Source organism: Trichechus manatus, unplaced genomic scaffold (assembly GCF_000243295.1).
Source record: "Trichechus manatus latirostris isolate Lorelei unplaced genomic scaffold, TriManLat1.0 scaffold00002, whole genome shotgun sequence".
Lineage (NCBI taxonomy): Eukaryota > Metazoa > Chordata > Mammalia > Sirenia > Trichechidae > Trichechus > Trichechus manatus.
In genome coordinates, this window is record NW_004443938.1 from 19,242,116 (window position 1) to 19,258,213 (window position 16,098).

Below are 16,098 nucleotides of genomic sequence, written 5' to 3' on the forward strand. Positions count from 1 at the left end.
AAGACTGGACTTTTTAATTCATTAATATTGACCCCATTTACTCTGTGGAAAACTTGTGAGGTTTCAAAATGAAGTGTTTGACCTGGATTTTTTTTTAATATGAATTTTTTGCCAACATTGAAAAAAACTAGAGATCTCACCTAAAGATTTGGATTTCTGCCTTCATTCAAAATTCAATAAAACTGTGCCGCCCCTTCCCACAGGCGATCCGTTGTCTGAAAGTTCATGGTGGCTGCCCTTTTAGGTGGACCCTATGATCTTCAGTTTGCCATAGTCGCCACCACTCCGTTTTGTTTCCCAGGCATTGAGGTCAAGTATTTATTGCCATTTCCCAGCTGTCTTATGCCGTTGTTTTGTTCTAATCCTTGGCCCATTATCATCATTTACGTTATCTGCTTGGTCCTGTAGGCAAATTATTTGGGGGTTCTTCGCTGAACTCTAGGTGCATGTTAGGATCATCAGGGAAGCTTTTCAAAAACGCTAATCTCAAATCCCACCATCCCCTGAAATTCTGATTTATTACCCTGGCATGTGACCTGAGCATAGGTATTATTTAGTTTCACAGAGGATTCTGATGTGTAGCCAGGATAGAGAACCACTGCTCTAGCATGGTGACAATTGAGTTCTAATGGTTTTGCCTTGGGTTGATCAATGTTACATTTTACTTGATCTGTTAGGAAAAGCTAAATGATCAACTGGAGGAACAGAGGCAGGAACAAGCCCTGCAGAGGTACCGCTGTGAAGCTGATGAGCTGAACCACTGGCTCCTGAGCACCAAGGCCACGCTGGACATTACATTGGGCACACCCGAGGAGCCCATGGACATGGAAGCTCAGCTGGTGGACTGCCAGGTACAAAAAATGGTCTCGAAGGGATATTCCAACATCACAAAGTGCACTTTTAACTACAGAAAACGTGGTAAAAACACCTGGTATGGATATATGATTTTCTATAAGCCATGTACCTTTACATTTAGAAAGTAGAAAAATAATACATTATAAAAGCTTAAATGAAATTCAGAATTGGCCTTAGTCTTTTGAAAAATGTTGCCAATACTATCTATTCTTTAGAAAATCTTCAGCTTCCTAAAGGACATTTTAAAAGTCTGTTGGTACCAAAACCCTTAAGGTATTTATATTTAGAGGCTACATAAAGAATGCAAACCCAATGAGCAGAGTTAGTAGCAGGGAGTCAGACAGTAGATGAATGCAGCAGGAATTTTCAAAGCTGCTCTGCTGCAATTTTGGTTCTAATCCTGATAAACTATTTGGAAAACTTGGAAAAACTGTCAGTTATAGGCAAACAGGTAGACTGTACATAAGAAGATTGTCCATTGGAGTAGAGACTATGCTTAGGTCCCCAGGAATTAATGTGAGGGTTAACATTGCATTAAGCCTTTTATTCTAATATTATTTTCTTACCTTTTAATTATGGAAATTTTCAAACACACATGTAAGTATAGAGAATAGATCATGAAGCCCTGTGTACCAGTCATTGAACTTCAGTGATTATCAACAAATTAATTTACACACGTGGGTAAGCTCTTTCGTTTAATTAACTAGCGAGTGTCTAGAAAACCCTGCCTAATTGGCAGGGTTAAATGTCATTACTCATGACTTCGTATTTCTCTCATTTAGAATCAGAGGAAATAAGCAAAAAGGATTAGTGAACACTACCTTTTTTTCTGAAGTTATTATGTAATAGATCATTTTGGTCATTGCTATTTATGATTTGAGATTCATTATGTTGATCAGTATAATTTGGAGTTTAAAATGCTCCGGGAGACTTATCCATGTTCATTCAAAGCATGATTATTATCGACCTTGATGGTACAGAATAATTAGAGCACCATGTGCAAGCATTCTCTCTTCTTTATGTTGTCTTTTCCAGTGTTACATTTCTAAAAACTGACATCTATTTTTAGTATTCCCTTCTAACGCTTGAAGTTACCAAATGCACTAGCATTGCAAAAGTATGTTTTATTATTACTCCCACCTCTCCTTTTGGATATCTCTATTATAATAATAATGCATAAAGTCCTCAATTCAGATGTTGTATTTCAGGACTTTAAAAAAGTATGAAAATGGTGATTTGACCATAGTTTAAGAAACGAGAAGTATATGAAATTACACAAGTGAACAACAGTTCCTAAGTCAATTAAAACCAAGAATTTAAACAAATTGTATGATAATTATGAAGTTCTTGGGTGGTGCAAACAGTGCTCTGGTTGCTAACTAAAAGGTTAAGTCTACCCAGAAGCACCTTGGAAGAAACACCTGGAGATATACTTCTGAAAACGCAGCCACTGAAAACCCGATGGAGCACAGTTCTGCTCTGGAGGAACACGATGGCAGCTGGTTTATGATAATTATAATTGTGGGTATTACAGAGAAGCAGAACCACATTATGACTTTTGGGACCCTGGACATTTTGCCTTCATGGACCCCTCCCTCCATAAAAAACATTAAAAATTATATTTCACAACTGCCTTGGTATGAAAACAAATATAATCCAGGGAGGATTCGTTGTCATATATTCATTATTATTATATTCATTTTTTTCTTCTGATTTTAAGAGAAATTATAATTAAAACATCTGTATGGGTCTGTAAAAGTATCCTAATGGAGAAGTCAGCCCTGCATAGGATAATATGAATTTCTACAAAATAATTCTCAGGAAATCATCCTTTAAGCCTCACTTCACTGCAAAATTTCACTCTTCCAATTTGTTCTAGTTTTTTGGTTCAAAGCTCTATTCTTAAAAGTTGATGGCAGTAATTCCAAATTTGTAGAGAAAAATAAAATATCTTTTCTCAAAAAAATTACTTGCATATAAATTAGAAAGTGCATTTCAGAGTTCAGAGATAAGGACTATAAAAACAGAATGATTTCTGTAGAAAAATATAATCTTTTTTGTTTGTTTTGTTTTTAATCTTACTTTGCAGGAAGGGAGGCTGTTTTGCATCTTCCCTGGATTACACCTTCTATTTTAGAAGAAAACTGTAGCACTAGCGAGCTGTCACAGAAAGTGAAAGCAAATTTTCTAGGAAAACTTTCAGAAATGTAAGGTTAAAATTACATCATTTTTTTAAAAAGAAATGAAATAAGAAGAGCAACCTGAAAAAAAAAAATCAACCCAAAGAAGCAATATCTTGAAAGGGAGGACCTTCTTTAATTTAACAAGGAAAGAATGATCATGTGTGATCTCTGTATTATTATTGAATGTGTAAGTGTCATAATGTAACAGGAAAATAACGGGATAGCACTAAGCCCAGGGTCTTTTCTCCTGATCTGTTGTCTGTTAAATACATGCTTTCCATGTGTTTTTCCAATGTGTTTTTCATTAAATGATATCTAATCCTAAAAAAAAGAAAAATTAAGAAGCTCAAAGAATTTTTCTTTTTTAAATCTGTGTACCTCAAGGCTGTAGAAAAGCTAGGAAAGAGCTTGTTCATTTGTGAAAGATGAAGGAAATGTTGTACTTTGCTGTGGGAATCGTCTTTGCAGAGGCTGGCAGGATGTGTGAATTTCATCCTTGTTTTTGTTTCTCCAGAACATGCTGGTGGAAATAGAGCAGAAGGTGGTGGCCTTATCGGAGCTGTCAGTCCACAATGAGAACCTGCTGCTAGAGGGCAAGGCACACACAAAGGATGAGGCTGAGCAGCTGGCAGTTAAGCTGAGAACGTTGAAGGGGAGCCTCCTGGAGCTGCAGAGAGCCCTGCACGACAAGCAGCTCAATATCCAGGTAAGGGTTCTGGGCCACTGATAGCAACACCATATACTGAGAAACTGTTTGCATGCTTTTGAGTGTGGGAGACATAAAGGAAAAGGTTGGACAGTGATACATACTTAGATATGCACTCCGTTTACACAAAAGTTTGAGCATGCTATTTCAGTTTACACTCTGACTTTGGCACAAAATTTCAAATAGGTTTTAGAAGGACCATTGAATCACAGACCTGAAGACTGCAGTGTGGGAAAAGAAAAGAAAATGAAAATAATTACCCAAATCTAGCAAATGGACTAATTTTTAAAAAATTAAACATAGGTAATGGATTGAGAAGAGTATCCTATGGCACTTATACGTTTCTCTTTTATTTATCTTACATTCTACTTTTCAGATAATCTCAGGCTTATTAAGTGCCTGTAATTTTATAATTGTCACATATCTCCGGAGAATCGCACCTTTCCACTATCATGCAGTGACTTTAACATTCCCAGTGATGATTTCATCTTATATCACTACGGGTTTTTTGGGATAGTATTTGCTGGTATACCTTGTAACTTTTCCTTGATTTCAAACTTCTTGTGTCCTTACTTTTCAGATTTGTCTTCTATAAAGAACATTTAGCTATATTTTGTTAGTTTTAAAATTTTGTTTAATCAGAAAATCTCTCATTTTCAAATGTCAAATTTAGTCCATTTGAATTTATTATGATTTCTGTATATTTTGACTTCGATTAATTTTTGCTTTCTATTTTTGTTGTGCTCTTTCTATTTTTCCTTCTCCATTTTAACCTTTGTTTTTAAGCCCTGGAAACCCTGATGGCGTGGTGGTTAAGTGATACAGCTGCTAACCAAAAGGTCAACAGTTTGAATCCACCAGGTGCTCCTTGGAAACCCTTTGGGGCAGTTCTACTCTGTCCTATAGGGTCGCTATGAGTCGGAATCAACTTGATGGCAATGGATTTGGGATTTGGATTTTTGGGGTTTTTTTGGTGTGATTTTTTTTCTGTTTTTTTTTTTTTTAATTCAGTTTTCCCTCTACTTTTTGCTATGCATATCTGATAAAGTCTAAATTAATATCTTAATATCCTTCTAGATCAATATAAATACCTTAGAACACTTTCACTAAGATTTCTTCCCATGAGGCTGATATACTATTATTCTCAGTATTTTAATTTTGTGCTTTTATAATCCCCACAAATTAGATAGCACTATTGTTATTATACTATACAGAAAATCAAGCAAATATTTATTGAGAAGCTGCTATGTGCCAGCTATTGTTCTGTGTGAAAGAGTTAAGGAGCTTGAACAACAACATATAAATATTTTTAAAATTCCTATGTTCAAGGGATTATAGCTGGGAAGACAGGTAATAAATAAAATTAAAAAGCAAATTATATACTAAGTTAAAGGTGATAAAAGCCATGGGGAAAACAACATAGGACAGGTGAACAGGAAAAGGCAGGGGTGGGAGGGTTTGCCATTTTTAATAGGCTGGCCAGGGAAGCCTCTCCTAGGTTACATTTGAAGGCTTGAACCATGCAGACATGAGGGGAGAGAGTTCCAAGCAAAGAGGAAAACAAGTACAAAGGCTCCAAGGTGGGATCATGTCTGGCTGTTAAAGGAGGCTAGTGTGGCTGCAGCAGAGTGAGCAAGAGGGAAGTGGAGGCAAATGAGGGTAGAAAGGTAAAGGGGGTCCAGGGAGTAGAGGACCTTGATGGCATCTTATGGATTCTGGCCTTTCTTCCGTGGGAGATGAGAAGTTATTGGAGTTTTTGGGAACAGGAATGACATGATCAGATTTTAACCACCAGGGTGGAAGCTGAGGGACCAGTAAGGGAACAGCAATAGTGGCAACATGCAGATAATTGAGAAGATGAAGACTATTTGAGAACAGATATTGGGGGATAAGGAGGTGCTTGCTTTAGTTTCATTTGGACAGTAGTTTAGTTTTAAGACAGGTTGTGTTTAAGATGTCTATAAAATGCCAAGAAGTGGTTGGAATTCTGGGGAGAGACCTGGGCTGGAGTCATCAACCTTTGATGGTACTTAAAGGCAGAGCCTTGATGAGATCACCAGGGGAGGGAGGGTAGATCCAGAAGACAATGCTGAGAGAACTAAGCCCTTGAGCACTTCAACATGAAGAGTCTGGAAGGTGTGGAAGAGCCTGTAAAGGAGAGAAAAAGGAAAAGCCAGTGAGGGGACAGGAAAACAGAGTTTGGTTCCTGGAATCCACTTGTAGATGGAGAGTTTCAAAGAGGAGGAAGAATCAGTGGGATTCAGTCCTGCTGAGAGGGAAGGTAAGAAGAGGGCTGAGAATTGACCACTGGGTTTAGTTATCAACATGGCAGCCATCTGTGACCTCAGCCACAATTGTCTCAGCAGAGTGGTGGAGGCAGAGAGGACTCTGAAATGAAAGTGGGAATGAGAGGTGAGGAAGTGGAGAGATGAGTACAGCGAACTCTTTCCAGAAGTTTCTCTGTAAAGGGGAGCAAGGAAATGGGATGATAAGCTGTAGGTAGATGTGGGTCAAGATAAAATTGTTTTGTTTCCTTTGAAGCTCAGGACAATAATGACATGTTTACAAATAGATGGAAATGACTCATTGGAGGAAAGACAGGGTAGGATCAAAGTTGAAGTTTGGTCTTGGAACTACAGCAACAGGAGGGAAAGCAGTGTGTTTGACGACAGGTGCTGGCAGGGACATAAATAAAGTGGCGGAGACTTTATGGAAGTTCACCATGATTGCTTTTGTTTTCTCCATATGATGACGATTGTTTGCATTTTCCTATATATTTATCAGTTTTTTGCAACTCTTATGAATATATGATCTGGAAAACCAAATTAATATTTTAAAGATGTCAATTCTTCTAATATTAATACATTAATTATTCTCAGCTAAACTACTAACTGCATATATTTGAAGTGTAACAAAATGATACTGAGTTTTACCTGAAAAAATAAACGTGAAAATAACCATAAAAATTCTGAAAGTGAAGAATAGTGGTAGTGTTAATCTGTCTTATGTTAAAATATAATACTATAATAATTAAAATAATATAGGAATGGCACAATAAATAAACAAAAAATTAAACAGAATAAGTAGTCCAGAAAGAGACTTCTGGTATGTAAGGGAATTTGATAAGGTTTAAGGTGATATTTCAATTGAGTGGGTATAACTTTTTCTGTAAATAATAATAAAGTAATAAGCTAATCACTTGAAATATGATAAACTAGAATACCTATCCCATTCCTTAGAGAAAAAATGCATCTTGGATGGAGCAAAGATTTAACTATAAAAATTAAACTCAAAATGTACTAGATGTATGGGTATTTTTAAAAATTCTTAAAATGAGGAGGGTCTTTGCCAGTATTCCGCAAGCCCAGAATTGGATAGTTTCCTTAAAATTACTGCACAAAAATGAAAAAGTTCTGAATGACAAAATAAGTAAAGTTAAAAGACATAGACAAACAGGGAAGAAAACATGCAATTCACATGACAAAGAATGAATTCTCTCAATTTCCGCAGACCTTCTGTAAATCAGTAAGGAAAAGATCACCTAATAGAAATGCAGGCAAAGGGTATGAAAAGACAAATCAAAGGAAAAGAAATGCAAATGGCCAATAACCATATGACATGTATTTGGACTCCCTATTGGATAAATAAATGCAAATAAAGACAAGATGCAACTTTGGCCTTTAAATTTACAAAATTTAAAATGCACACATAATCTGACATCATGAATCAAAGCAAAAAGAAAAATGTTAAAAATATTAAAGTTGGACGAAACGAGAATGATTTTCTAACTGGAAAAATATGCAATATTCCAGTTAGTTTTATAAAAAGGTACTATCAGTCTAATGGTTAATATCTAAAAGCATAATGCTTTTTTCCGCCTTTTAAATTGTAGAGTGTGAATTAATACAATCATTAAGGAAGCCAAAACAAAGGGAGAGGCTTCCAAGTTTCCCATCTCACACGGCTATCATTGCTACTCTGAGAGGCAGGTAGGGGCAACTTGATATCACATGCACACACCTAGGAAGCTTTGAAGACCCTGGGTGGCACAAATGGTTAAGCCTTTGACTACTAGCCGAAACATTAGACGTTCGAACGCACCCACAGGCACCTCAGAAGACCGGCCTAGCAATCTGCTTCCAAGTGGTCACAACCTTGAAAACCGTACGGAGCAAATTTCTACTCTGCACACATGGGGTTGCATGAGTTGGAGCAACTCGATGGCAACTAACATCAAGAAGCTTCAGACTGATACTCAAATGCACACATAGTGATTAGACAAGGCCAGGCCACAAACTCCAAGGCCTCCAGGCCTGGGAAGGGACTGTAAGTGCATGAAGCAGTCTGGTCAGACCTTGGCAAGCTGGTCTCAAGGCAAAGCAGCAGCTGTCGCTCAGCTCCAGCTATTGTCATACAAGAATGTACAGGCAGCTTTGCCAGATCCTCCAGTTTCTCCTGAGAAACGAAATTTGGATTTTCATGTAAGATCTTCCAATTGATAAATGTTTTCATTTAATTCTAAAATTTTTCAAGAGTTTTGTATGCCAAACCAAACAGGCCTGCAAGCCACACTCGGCTCTCGGGCCATTGCTTTGCAACCCCTGCTTCCCATCCAGGTTCTACCAGCTATTGACGAGGGGACCTGGGGCACACGATCCTTGAACTTCTCTCCGCCTTTCTTACCGAGGGGTTTCTTTATCTGTAAAACTGAGATAATGTATTTAAGTTAAAAAAAAAAAATTTGTCTCAAGGATTTTAATGCAAGTAAGCGCTCAAATTGCAACGATTATAATAATTTATAATAACAACCTGTTTCTAGACCACATTCTTTGGGAGGAAAGGAACTCCTGAACTGCTCAGAGGCTAGGTATGGGCTGAGCATGATGACAGCCACCTGGTATACCCACACACACACACACACACACACACACACACACACACACACACAGCAGATACTGCCAATGGCCACGCAAATTCTTCAAATTGAATAAAGTCCTGACTCTGCCCAGAAGTATAAGTCTACCTTAGAATACCGCTGTGCGAAGTGTAAATACAGAAAAATGTGGTAGAGTTTTACGAAGTTGAAATTGATCACTTCTTATTTTTTCAGTATCGATAAATTCCATCATCTTTTGTCTAATGAAGTTTCCAGTTGTTGCCAGCTGCCATCAGGTCAGCCCCTGACCATGACAACCCTGTGCACAATGGAACGAAATGATTCCAGGCTGTGTGCCATCCCCACGGTCAGTTTCGGGACTGGACCGATGTGACCCATAGGGTTTTCACTGGCTGAGGTTTCTAGCACCCAAAATATATTGATGGGAGTTTTTTTTTTAATAATTAAAGACTTGAGATTATTTTTCCATCTGTAAGAATAAAAGGAGCCCTGTTTGTTTATTATTGCCATGGAAAGGATCATTTCTCTTCATGTAGAAAATGTTAAATAATTCGGAGTTGATCTGAAATTAAGGAAAGTTAATTGAAAAAAGACTCTTTTCCATTGAATGAAGATGTCAGTAAGGCTGTACCCTTTAATTAGGGCATGGATGACTCAGGAGTCTACAGTGGCCAGAAGGACACAATTTCTCAGGGCTGCAGTGTCTGTAATATGGTACCATCTTTATAACTAACTGGATTTCCGCATCTATCAATGATTAACCAATCCCTTTAGTTTCTCCCCAGGAGACCTTCTTCTCTATATGAAGGGACATAGACTTTAAGGACAGGTAATACTAACTCTTGAATTACAGACATCTTACCATAGTGGTTAAGAGCTCAGCTCAGCAGTTAGAATCCACCAGCCACTCCTTGGAAACCTGACAGGGCAGTTCTGCTCTGTCCCGTAGGGTTGCTATGAGTCGGAATTGACTCATTGGCAATGGGTTTGGTTCTTTGGTTCTTCATAAGAAGCTTACGTTGTTTTCACACTTTATCATCCATCCAAGGAGCAGAGAGTTTACCCTACATAAATAATAAAATACCTTATAAAGATGTTTTATTTAATATTTAGTATTTCCTAATCCTCATGAATCTTCCAAGGAATGTTCCTGGCAAAAGTGATTACTGTTCTAGTCTTTCAAAATGAAACAGTTGATATAGCCCCACCCAATGGGGATTCCCAATGGTGACAGAAGCTTTACTCCCTATCCCCAGGATATAAGAGAAAACTGTTATCAGATCTCAGAGGAAGTAATTACCATTACGTTATTCCTTATGTCAGTGCCTTCTCTCCCCAGGGGAAAAGGGAATAAAATTTGAACTAGATTCTTAATCATTTGGGCTTCCTGTACACCAAGTATTATGTTTGAAAATGACTAAATCAGTCAGAGAAAAATTCACTAACTGAAAAACAGTACCTAACCCCATAAAAATACACACAAGGCGGCATCTGCTTTCAATGCTGCCTCATTATTGTTTTCTCTAAAGCTTGGAGTCTATTAGTCAGCTGTGACTCCCCTTCTTAAAAGTGGTTAAGCTGTTCCTACAACCTAAAATTTCAATTGTCAAGCTGTTCCTACAACCTAAAATTTCAATTGTCATTTTTCCAAGCATGAAATTTGTATGAGGAATTTGAAAGAAAGCCTCTTGGTCAGACAACAATAACGTGGGTAGAGCGGTGGGCTGGTACAGGGGGCTGTGAGACGTTACCGAGGGACCATCAGCCCGGGCTCTGAAAAACAAGCCACTGCCAAGAGCAGCCCAGAGCGGGAGTGTCAGCAGGCCATGGCCAAGGCCCGTTTAGCCTCCTACATTGACCTCTTTGGAGTTGCTCTCTGCAGGGCCCTTTTGACATGCTATTTCATCCTTGCCTGGAAGAGCCAGGGTCACGCAGAGCCTATTCCGGGTAGACAGAGTGTTCTTACAAGGGGGAGAGTCTGTTTCCTGCAGGAATTGATGGGTTTCAGTCCTGGGAGAGTTTCCATGCCTCCAAGCACCCAACTTTGGAAAATTGCTGCTTGTTGTTGAGAAGAATTCCTGGAGCTGGAGGAGGGGGCGGTTAGTGAACTGGGTGTCACTAGTCACCCATTCTGAAGGTCCTTCAAAATGCAAATAGCATATTTTAGACCAAAGGTACCCCATTGTTCTGCCTAAAGGACATTCTCTTGCTGGGAAGCTGGATCATCCTAAAGGAAAGGAAGTATCTGTGAGCTAAGGTGGGCTCAGAATCCGGGAGAGGTTTATATAGAATGTTACATATAGGTTTCACTGTTTCCTTCAGCTCATTTAGCTGCAAGCACTGATGCCAGTGTTGCCCAGGAAAAGATACAGTCTGTTATCTCATTTTACAATTGAATCATGAGATTCTGAGAAAGACAGAAGATGAACTGCTCCCCTGTAATAAACCAAAACCAACCCTATTGCCTTTGAGTCAATTCTGACTCATGGTTACCTCATGTGTTACAGAGTAGAACTGCTCCATTGGGTTTTCTTGACTGTGATCTTACAGAAGCACATCACCAGGTCTTTCTTATACAGCACTGCTGGGTGGGTTTGAACTGCCAACCTTATGTTAGTAGTTGAGCGCAAACCATTGCACAACCCAGGGACCTTGGTTAGTATAAAATTCTGAAAATAGAAGAGGTGAAGGGTCTTTGTGGGCAGTCAGGCCAAATGAGCCAGAATGGCTAGATTCCACTCTCTGGAATTTGATGAAGAAGAACCAGAGGAACAGATGGCAAGACAACTCCTCCATAGAAGCAACCTACAAAATGCCACTCTTCCCTGCCACACCGTGCTGCAGCCACACTGGCCTCCTTATTGCTCTTGTTATGCCTGAAATGCCTAATATCTTTCACCATAGGGCCATTGCCTCAGCTATTCCCACTGCCTGGAATGCCCTACCCCTAGATCTCTGCCTGGCTGGCAGTTTCTCATTATTCAGACCTCAATGCAGCTGTCTCCTCCTCTGAAGATGCCTCTCTGACCACCCTAAGAAGCCTGTCCCCTTCCCTTTCTATCCCACCACCCAGTTCGTTTTCTTTGTAGCCCTTATCACCATCTCGACTTACCTGTTTCTTGCTTATTGTCTGTCTCCCCCACCAGGGCGCTTGTCCAGCTTCTTCTTTGGCTGGAACAGTGTGTGACACATAGTGGGTGCTAATAAATATTTAGAGGATGATTATATTAAGAGAATGTAATTTATCTGAGGACATATAAATATATGTGAGTAGAAAGCTCTCATTTTGATGTGCAGCATTTTAGGGCCTTGAAAATCCTATTAGAATAATCAGGCAGGAAGGATAAACTGCTGCCTAGGTAATGAGTAGGAGCCCTGGTGGCGCGGTGGTTAAAGTGCTTGGCTGCTAACAGAAGGGTCTGCAGTTCCACCCTACCTGCCCTCCCTTCAGGAGAAAGATGTGACAGTCTGCTTCCGTAAAGATTTACAGCCTAGGAAACTTTATGGGGCAGTTCTACTCTGTCCTATAGGGTCGCTTTGAGTTGGAATCGACTGGAGGGCAATAGGTTTGGTTTAGATAGTGGGTGATGGCTTTATGAAAGTCAGGAGTGGCAGCAGGGGTGGCAGAGGGTGGGCCCCTGGAGGTGGTAGGAGAGGGGGGTTGTTGTTGTTGTATGCTGTCAACTATAGCAACTCTATAGAGAACTGCCCCAGAGGGTTTCCAAGGAGCTGCTGGTGGATTCGAACTGCTGACCTTTTGGTTAGCAGCCTGGGCTCTTAACCACTTCGCCACCAGGGCTGCAGAGGAGGTAGAGGTTGTAATAACAAAGACTACTGTCTAACAGATCTTTTCAGAGATCTCTCACTTAATTATCACACCACTTACCTTAGAGGCTTACTTAACGTTTTGCATTTGTAAAATGGTAACCAAATGTGCATGCAGTTATTTGGTGTTTTTTCCCAAAATGTTCTAACTTGAATGTTGTTGTTGTTGTTAGGTGCCCTCAAGTGAGTTCCGACTCATAGCAACCCTACGTGCAACAGAACAAAACACTTCTTGGTCCTGCGCCATCCCTACAATTGTTAGGCTTGAGCCTATTGTTGCAGCCACTTGAATAGTTTTGAAAAAAAGACCTTTGATTTTTTTTTTTATATTTGAGCAGAGTCTGTTTACTGTGTAGAGCAATCTATAACCATACTCATATAACAACAGACTCACTCAAAAATAGAGAATTCTAGGAATAATTTAAATCTAGGACTCCAGTAGGATGAGCATTGAAGGTTTATAAAGACCAGTATCTGGCGTGGGAATCCCTGGGTGATGCAGATGGTTAATGCACTGGGCTGCTAACTGAAATGTTAGAGATTTGAGTCCACCCAGAGGCACCTTGGAAGAAAAGCCTAGTGATCTACTTCTGAAACATTAGACATTGAGAATCCCATGGAGCACAGCTCTACTCTGACACACATAGGGTCATCGTAAGTCAGAGCAACTGGTTGGTTTATCTGGCATGAGGCGTCCTGCTATTTAAGTGCCCTGGGAATTGGGTTGTCTGTGGCTGGCCAAGCTCTGCACCTTGTGAAACAGTTCTAGGGTCTGGACTGCAGAAGGTGGGACAGAGGACACTCAGCTGCCCCTGGAAGCCCTTGCTGGGACCCCTTGTCTCTATGCTACAGTTAAATTTTCTTCCTTATGAGCCAGAAATAAAGTTTCGGCTCTAAATGAATCCTAAAGAGGATGATGCCTTACAAAGCTATGTGTTCATTGCTCCTCAAAGCAATTTAAATCTCTTTAGTCAGTAGCCTTTTAGAAAAACCTTTATAAATCAAGTGTTTGCCATATGTATTTGTTGTATAGAACAGGATAGAGAAGTTGAAATGTGGCCGGATAAGGCTTTCACAGAAGAGACGCAGTAAATTATGAGGGGTAATGAACACTTGAGAAAAATTTACTTTTGAGTGACTTAAAACCAACAAGCTCATAAAAAGAATCTAGAATTAAGTTCTTGTGGAAAAAAAAAATCAGAGTAGTATCTGGTAACCACATTGGGCAGCTAAAAGGCCTAGTCTCTAAGTAGAAAAATCTCCCCCTGAAATGTTTCTGTGTCTAATCATCTGTTTATTGTTCTCCCTACTGCGGATGCCATAAATTTGGTGGGCTTTGTGTTAGCATTTCTTGATAATGTGGTTTTGTGTCTAACGGAGCCACTTCGGTATCACAACACAGACCACACCACAGCAGTCTTGGTGCCATTCGGGCTGAGGCTTTCCTGTGGGTAGCATGACCCTTGATTTCTGACTCGTTAAAAGCAGGGGACATCCCAAGAGAAGGAGGAGAGCGATGCTGACCTGACGGCCAGCCAGAGCCCCGGGGTCCAGGAGTGGCTGACCCAGGCACGTACAACGCGGACCTACCAGCGGCAGAGCAGTCTCCAGCAACAAAAAGTAAAGTGCTTCCTGCTTCTCGCTAGTCTGCAGATTTGCCAAGGGGAGACGTGCGAGAAATGTTTTAGAAGGACAGGTTGCTTCTGCACTAAAGACAGATAGAGTACCCTTTACTTTCTAACGCTTTGGATGGAAACAAGACCTGGCTAACTGTGTCTTTGTACGTCCTCATGATCATTGGGAAGACTGGTCATTTTAAAATGCCAGCCTTTAAGGAAAGCTTGTTTTAGGTTACAAACAGGGCAACTCCATTATAATCTGTCTTATCATGGATCCTACTCTATTTTCACGTTCACCCATCTGTACCTATTTTATTATAGTAAAACCTCCCTGACTAGACTAATTTAGAAGGAAAGCCTCTGAGAACAAGTAAAAGTCTTTTTTCTTTTTAAATAAATACGTTTGTTTTATTCTAATAAAACCTCCCTGACTAGACTAATTTAGAAACAAGGCCTCCGAGAACTGATAAAAGTCTGAATTATATGTTTTTTAAAAGAAATGCAGGTTTCTTTCACTTTAAAGTATATATCGTCACAAAACAGAGCTGCAAGTTGTTGCCGAGTTTAAAATGAAAGGATTTGATTAGTAAGAATGCTCATTGGTAACTTGGCTTTTATCTTCTCAAGGAGTAAAAATATTTATCAGAAATCATGAAAAAGTAAAAATGTAGTCCATTTATTGTCCAATTTGTCATGTAAGCAAAAAATTGAAGAAAACTACTTGCTCTCAAGAATCTATCCCTGCTAGAACAAAACAATATCCATGCGGAAAAGCGAGAAAACATTTTGTACCACTTGAGGGTGCCATTGCCCAGCAAAACTTTGTTTATTCATTGGCCAACAGATTTTTCAGAAATATCCTTTATGAAAGCTGAAGTGAGTTGTGGAGTGCATTGGAGACATGTTTGAGTATTTATCTAAACCACACCTTTTATGCCACATGCCAACTTAAAAACTGACTGCCAAAGGTCTCTGAGAGTATTCTAAACATAGAATCATGGTTGTGGGTAATAATCGTAAAGTAACAAAGACATCTGCATTTGTTCTTTCACTTGAGCAGGAGTTAGAACAGGAACTAGCAGAACAGAAGAGTCTGCTTCGGTCTGTCGCCAGTCGTGGAGAAGAAATTCTCAGCCAACACTCAGCTGCAGAGACCTCTGGCGCTGGGTATGTTTGCAAACACTTTCACTTTTTCTTCTCTTTGTTGAGCTTTCCTGACACTTGAAGAAATGTAAGCATCTCAGTAAAAAATTTGTTTTAAACATCTCCTGTAAAACGTAATAATTTTGTCTACCCTTTGGGATATTAAATTTGCTTCTATTTTGACCATTTTGTTGCATTGCATGAGCATAGCTAGTAGCTTTATGGCCGACTTGTTGGCCCCCCTTCCGGTATGCTCAGATGATGGTCATGAGTTCATTTCTTTGACAGAATAAGCATACATTATAAAATCAGATCCTTGATGCTTTAAACTGATTGATTATTTCTAACTGATATATTTACTGGTTTTCTTCTTCCAACACCATTCTGAAAAATAAATGTAGGTGTCCACCAAATATCCTGAGTTTTCTTAATGAGCTACTTCTGTGATTTCTACACGTAAAGACATTGAGCTTTGAGTCTTGGTTTAAAGTGAAAATTTTGGAAGTCTTATGCACAGAAAAGTGAAATGTCAAAAGATAAATTAAGAAATTTGGGAAGGTTTTCAAGTTGCAGATTTTGAATCAATAAGTAAAAAGGTAAAGGAACTGAAGCAGAGTGGAAATATCTCTATATTTGGAGTCAGATCTGGTTCTTTTCCAGTTCCAGAGCTATGGCCTTGGAAAAGTCACTCATCTCTGAGCCTCGGTTCGCTCCTCTGTAGAATGAGAATAATAATCGACTTACCTTCATTATGGAAGGGTTGTGAAAGTTAACTCAGTGGATACAGAGTAAAACATTCTTTAAAATCCAAAATACTTTTTACAACGTTTCAGTGAAACCTGTGTGTTCATGTGTGGCTAAAGGTTGGGA

At 39.4% G+C, this 16,098-nt stretch overlaps 1 protein-coding gene across 16 annotated transcripts in view; it reads left to right on the top strand.

Annotated features, from left to right (window-relative positions):
- Positions 1–16,098, top strand: part of SYNE1 (spectrin repeat containing nuclear envelope protein 1) — a 540,309-nt gene that overhangs the window by 381,959 nt on the left and 142,252 nt on the right. For 12 of the 16 annotated variants that reach the window (XM_023728949.1, XM_023728947.1, XM_023729001.1 and 9 more), the window contains 4 exons: positions 678–851; positions 3,553–3,744; positions 13,952–14,086; positions 15,146–15,252. In XM_023728949.1, coding sequence (XP_023584717.1) covers positions 678–851; positions 3,553–3,744; positions 13,952–14,086; positions 15,146–15,252 — 608 coding nt within the window. The remainder of the gene's footprint in view (positions 1–677; positions 852–3,552; positions 3,745–13,951; positions 14,087–15,145; positions 15,253–16,098) is intronic. The other 4 variants (XM_004368822.3, XM_023728963.1, XM_023728974.1 and 1 more) reach the window with 1 other exon arrangement.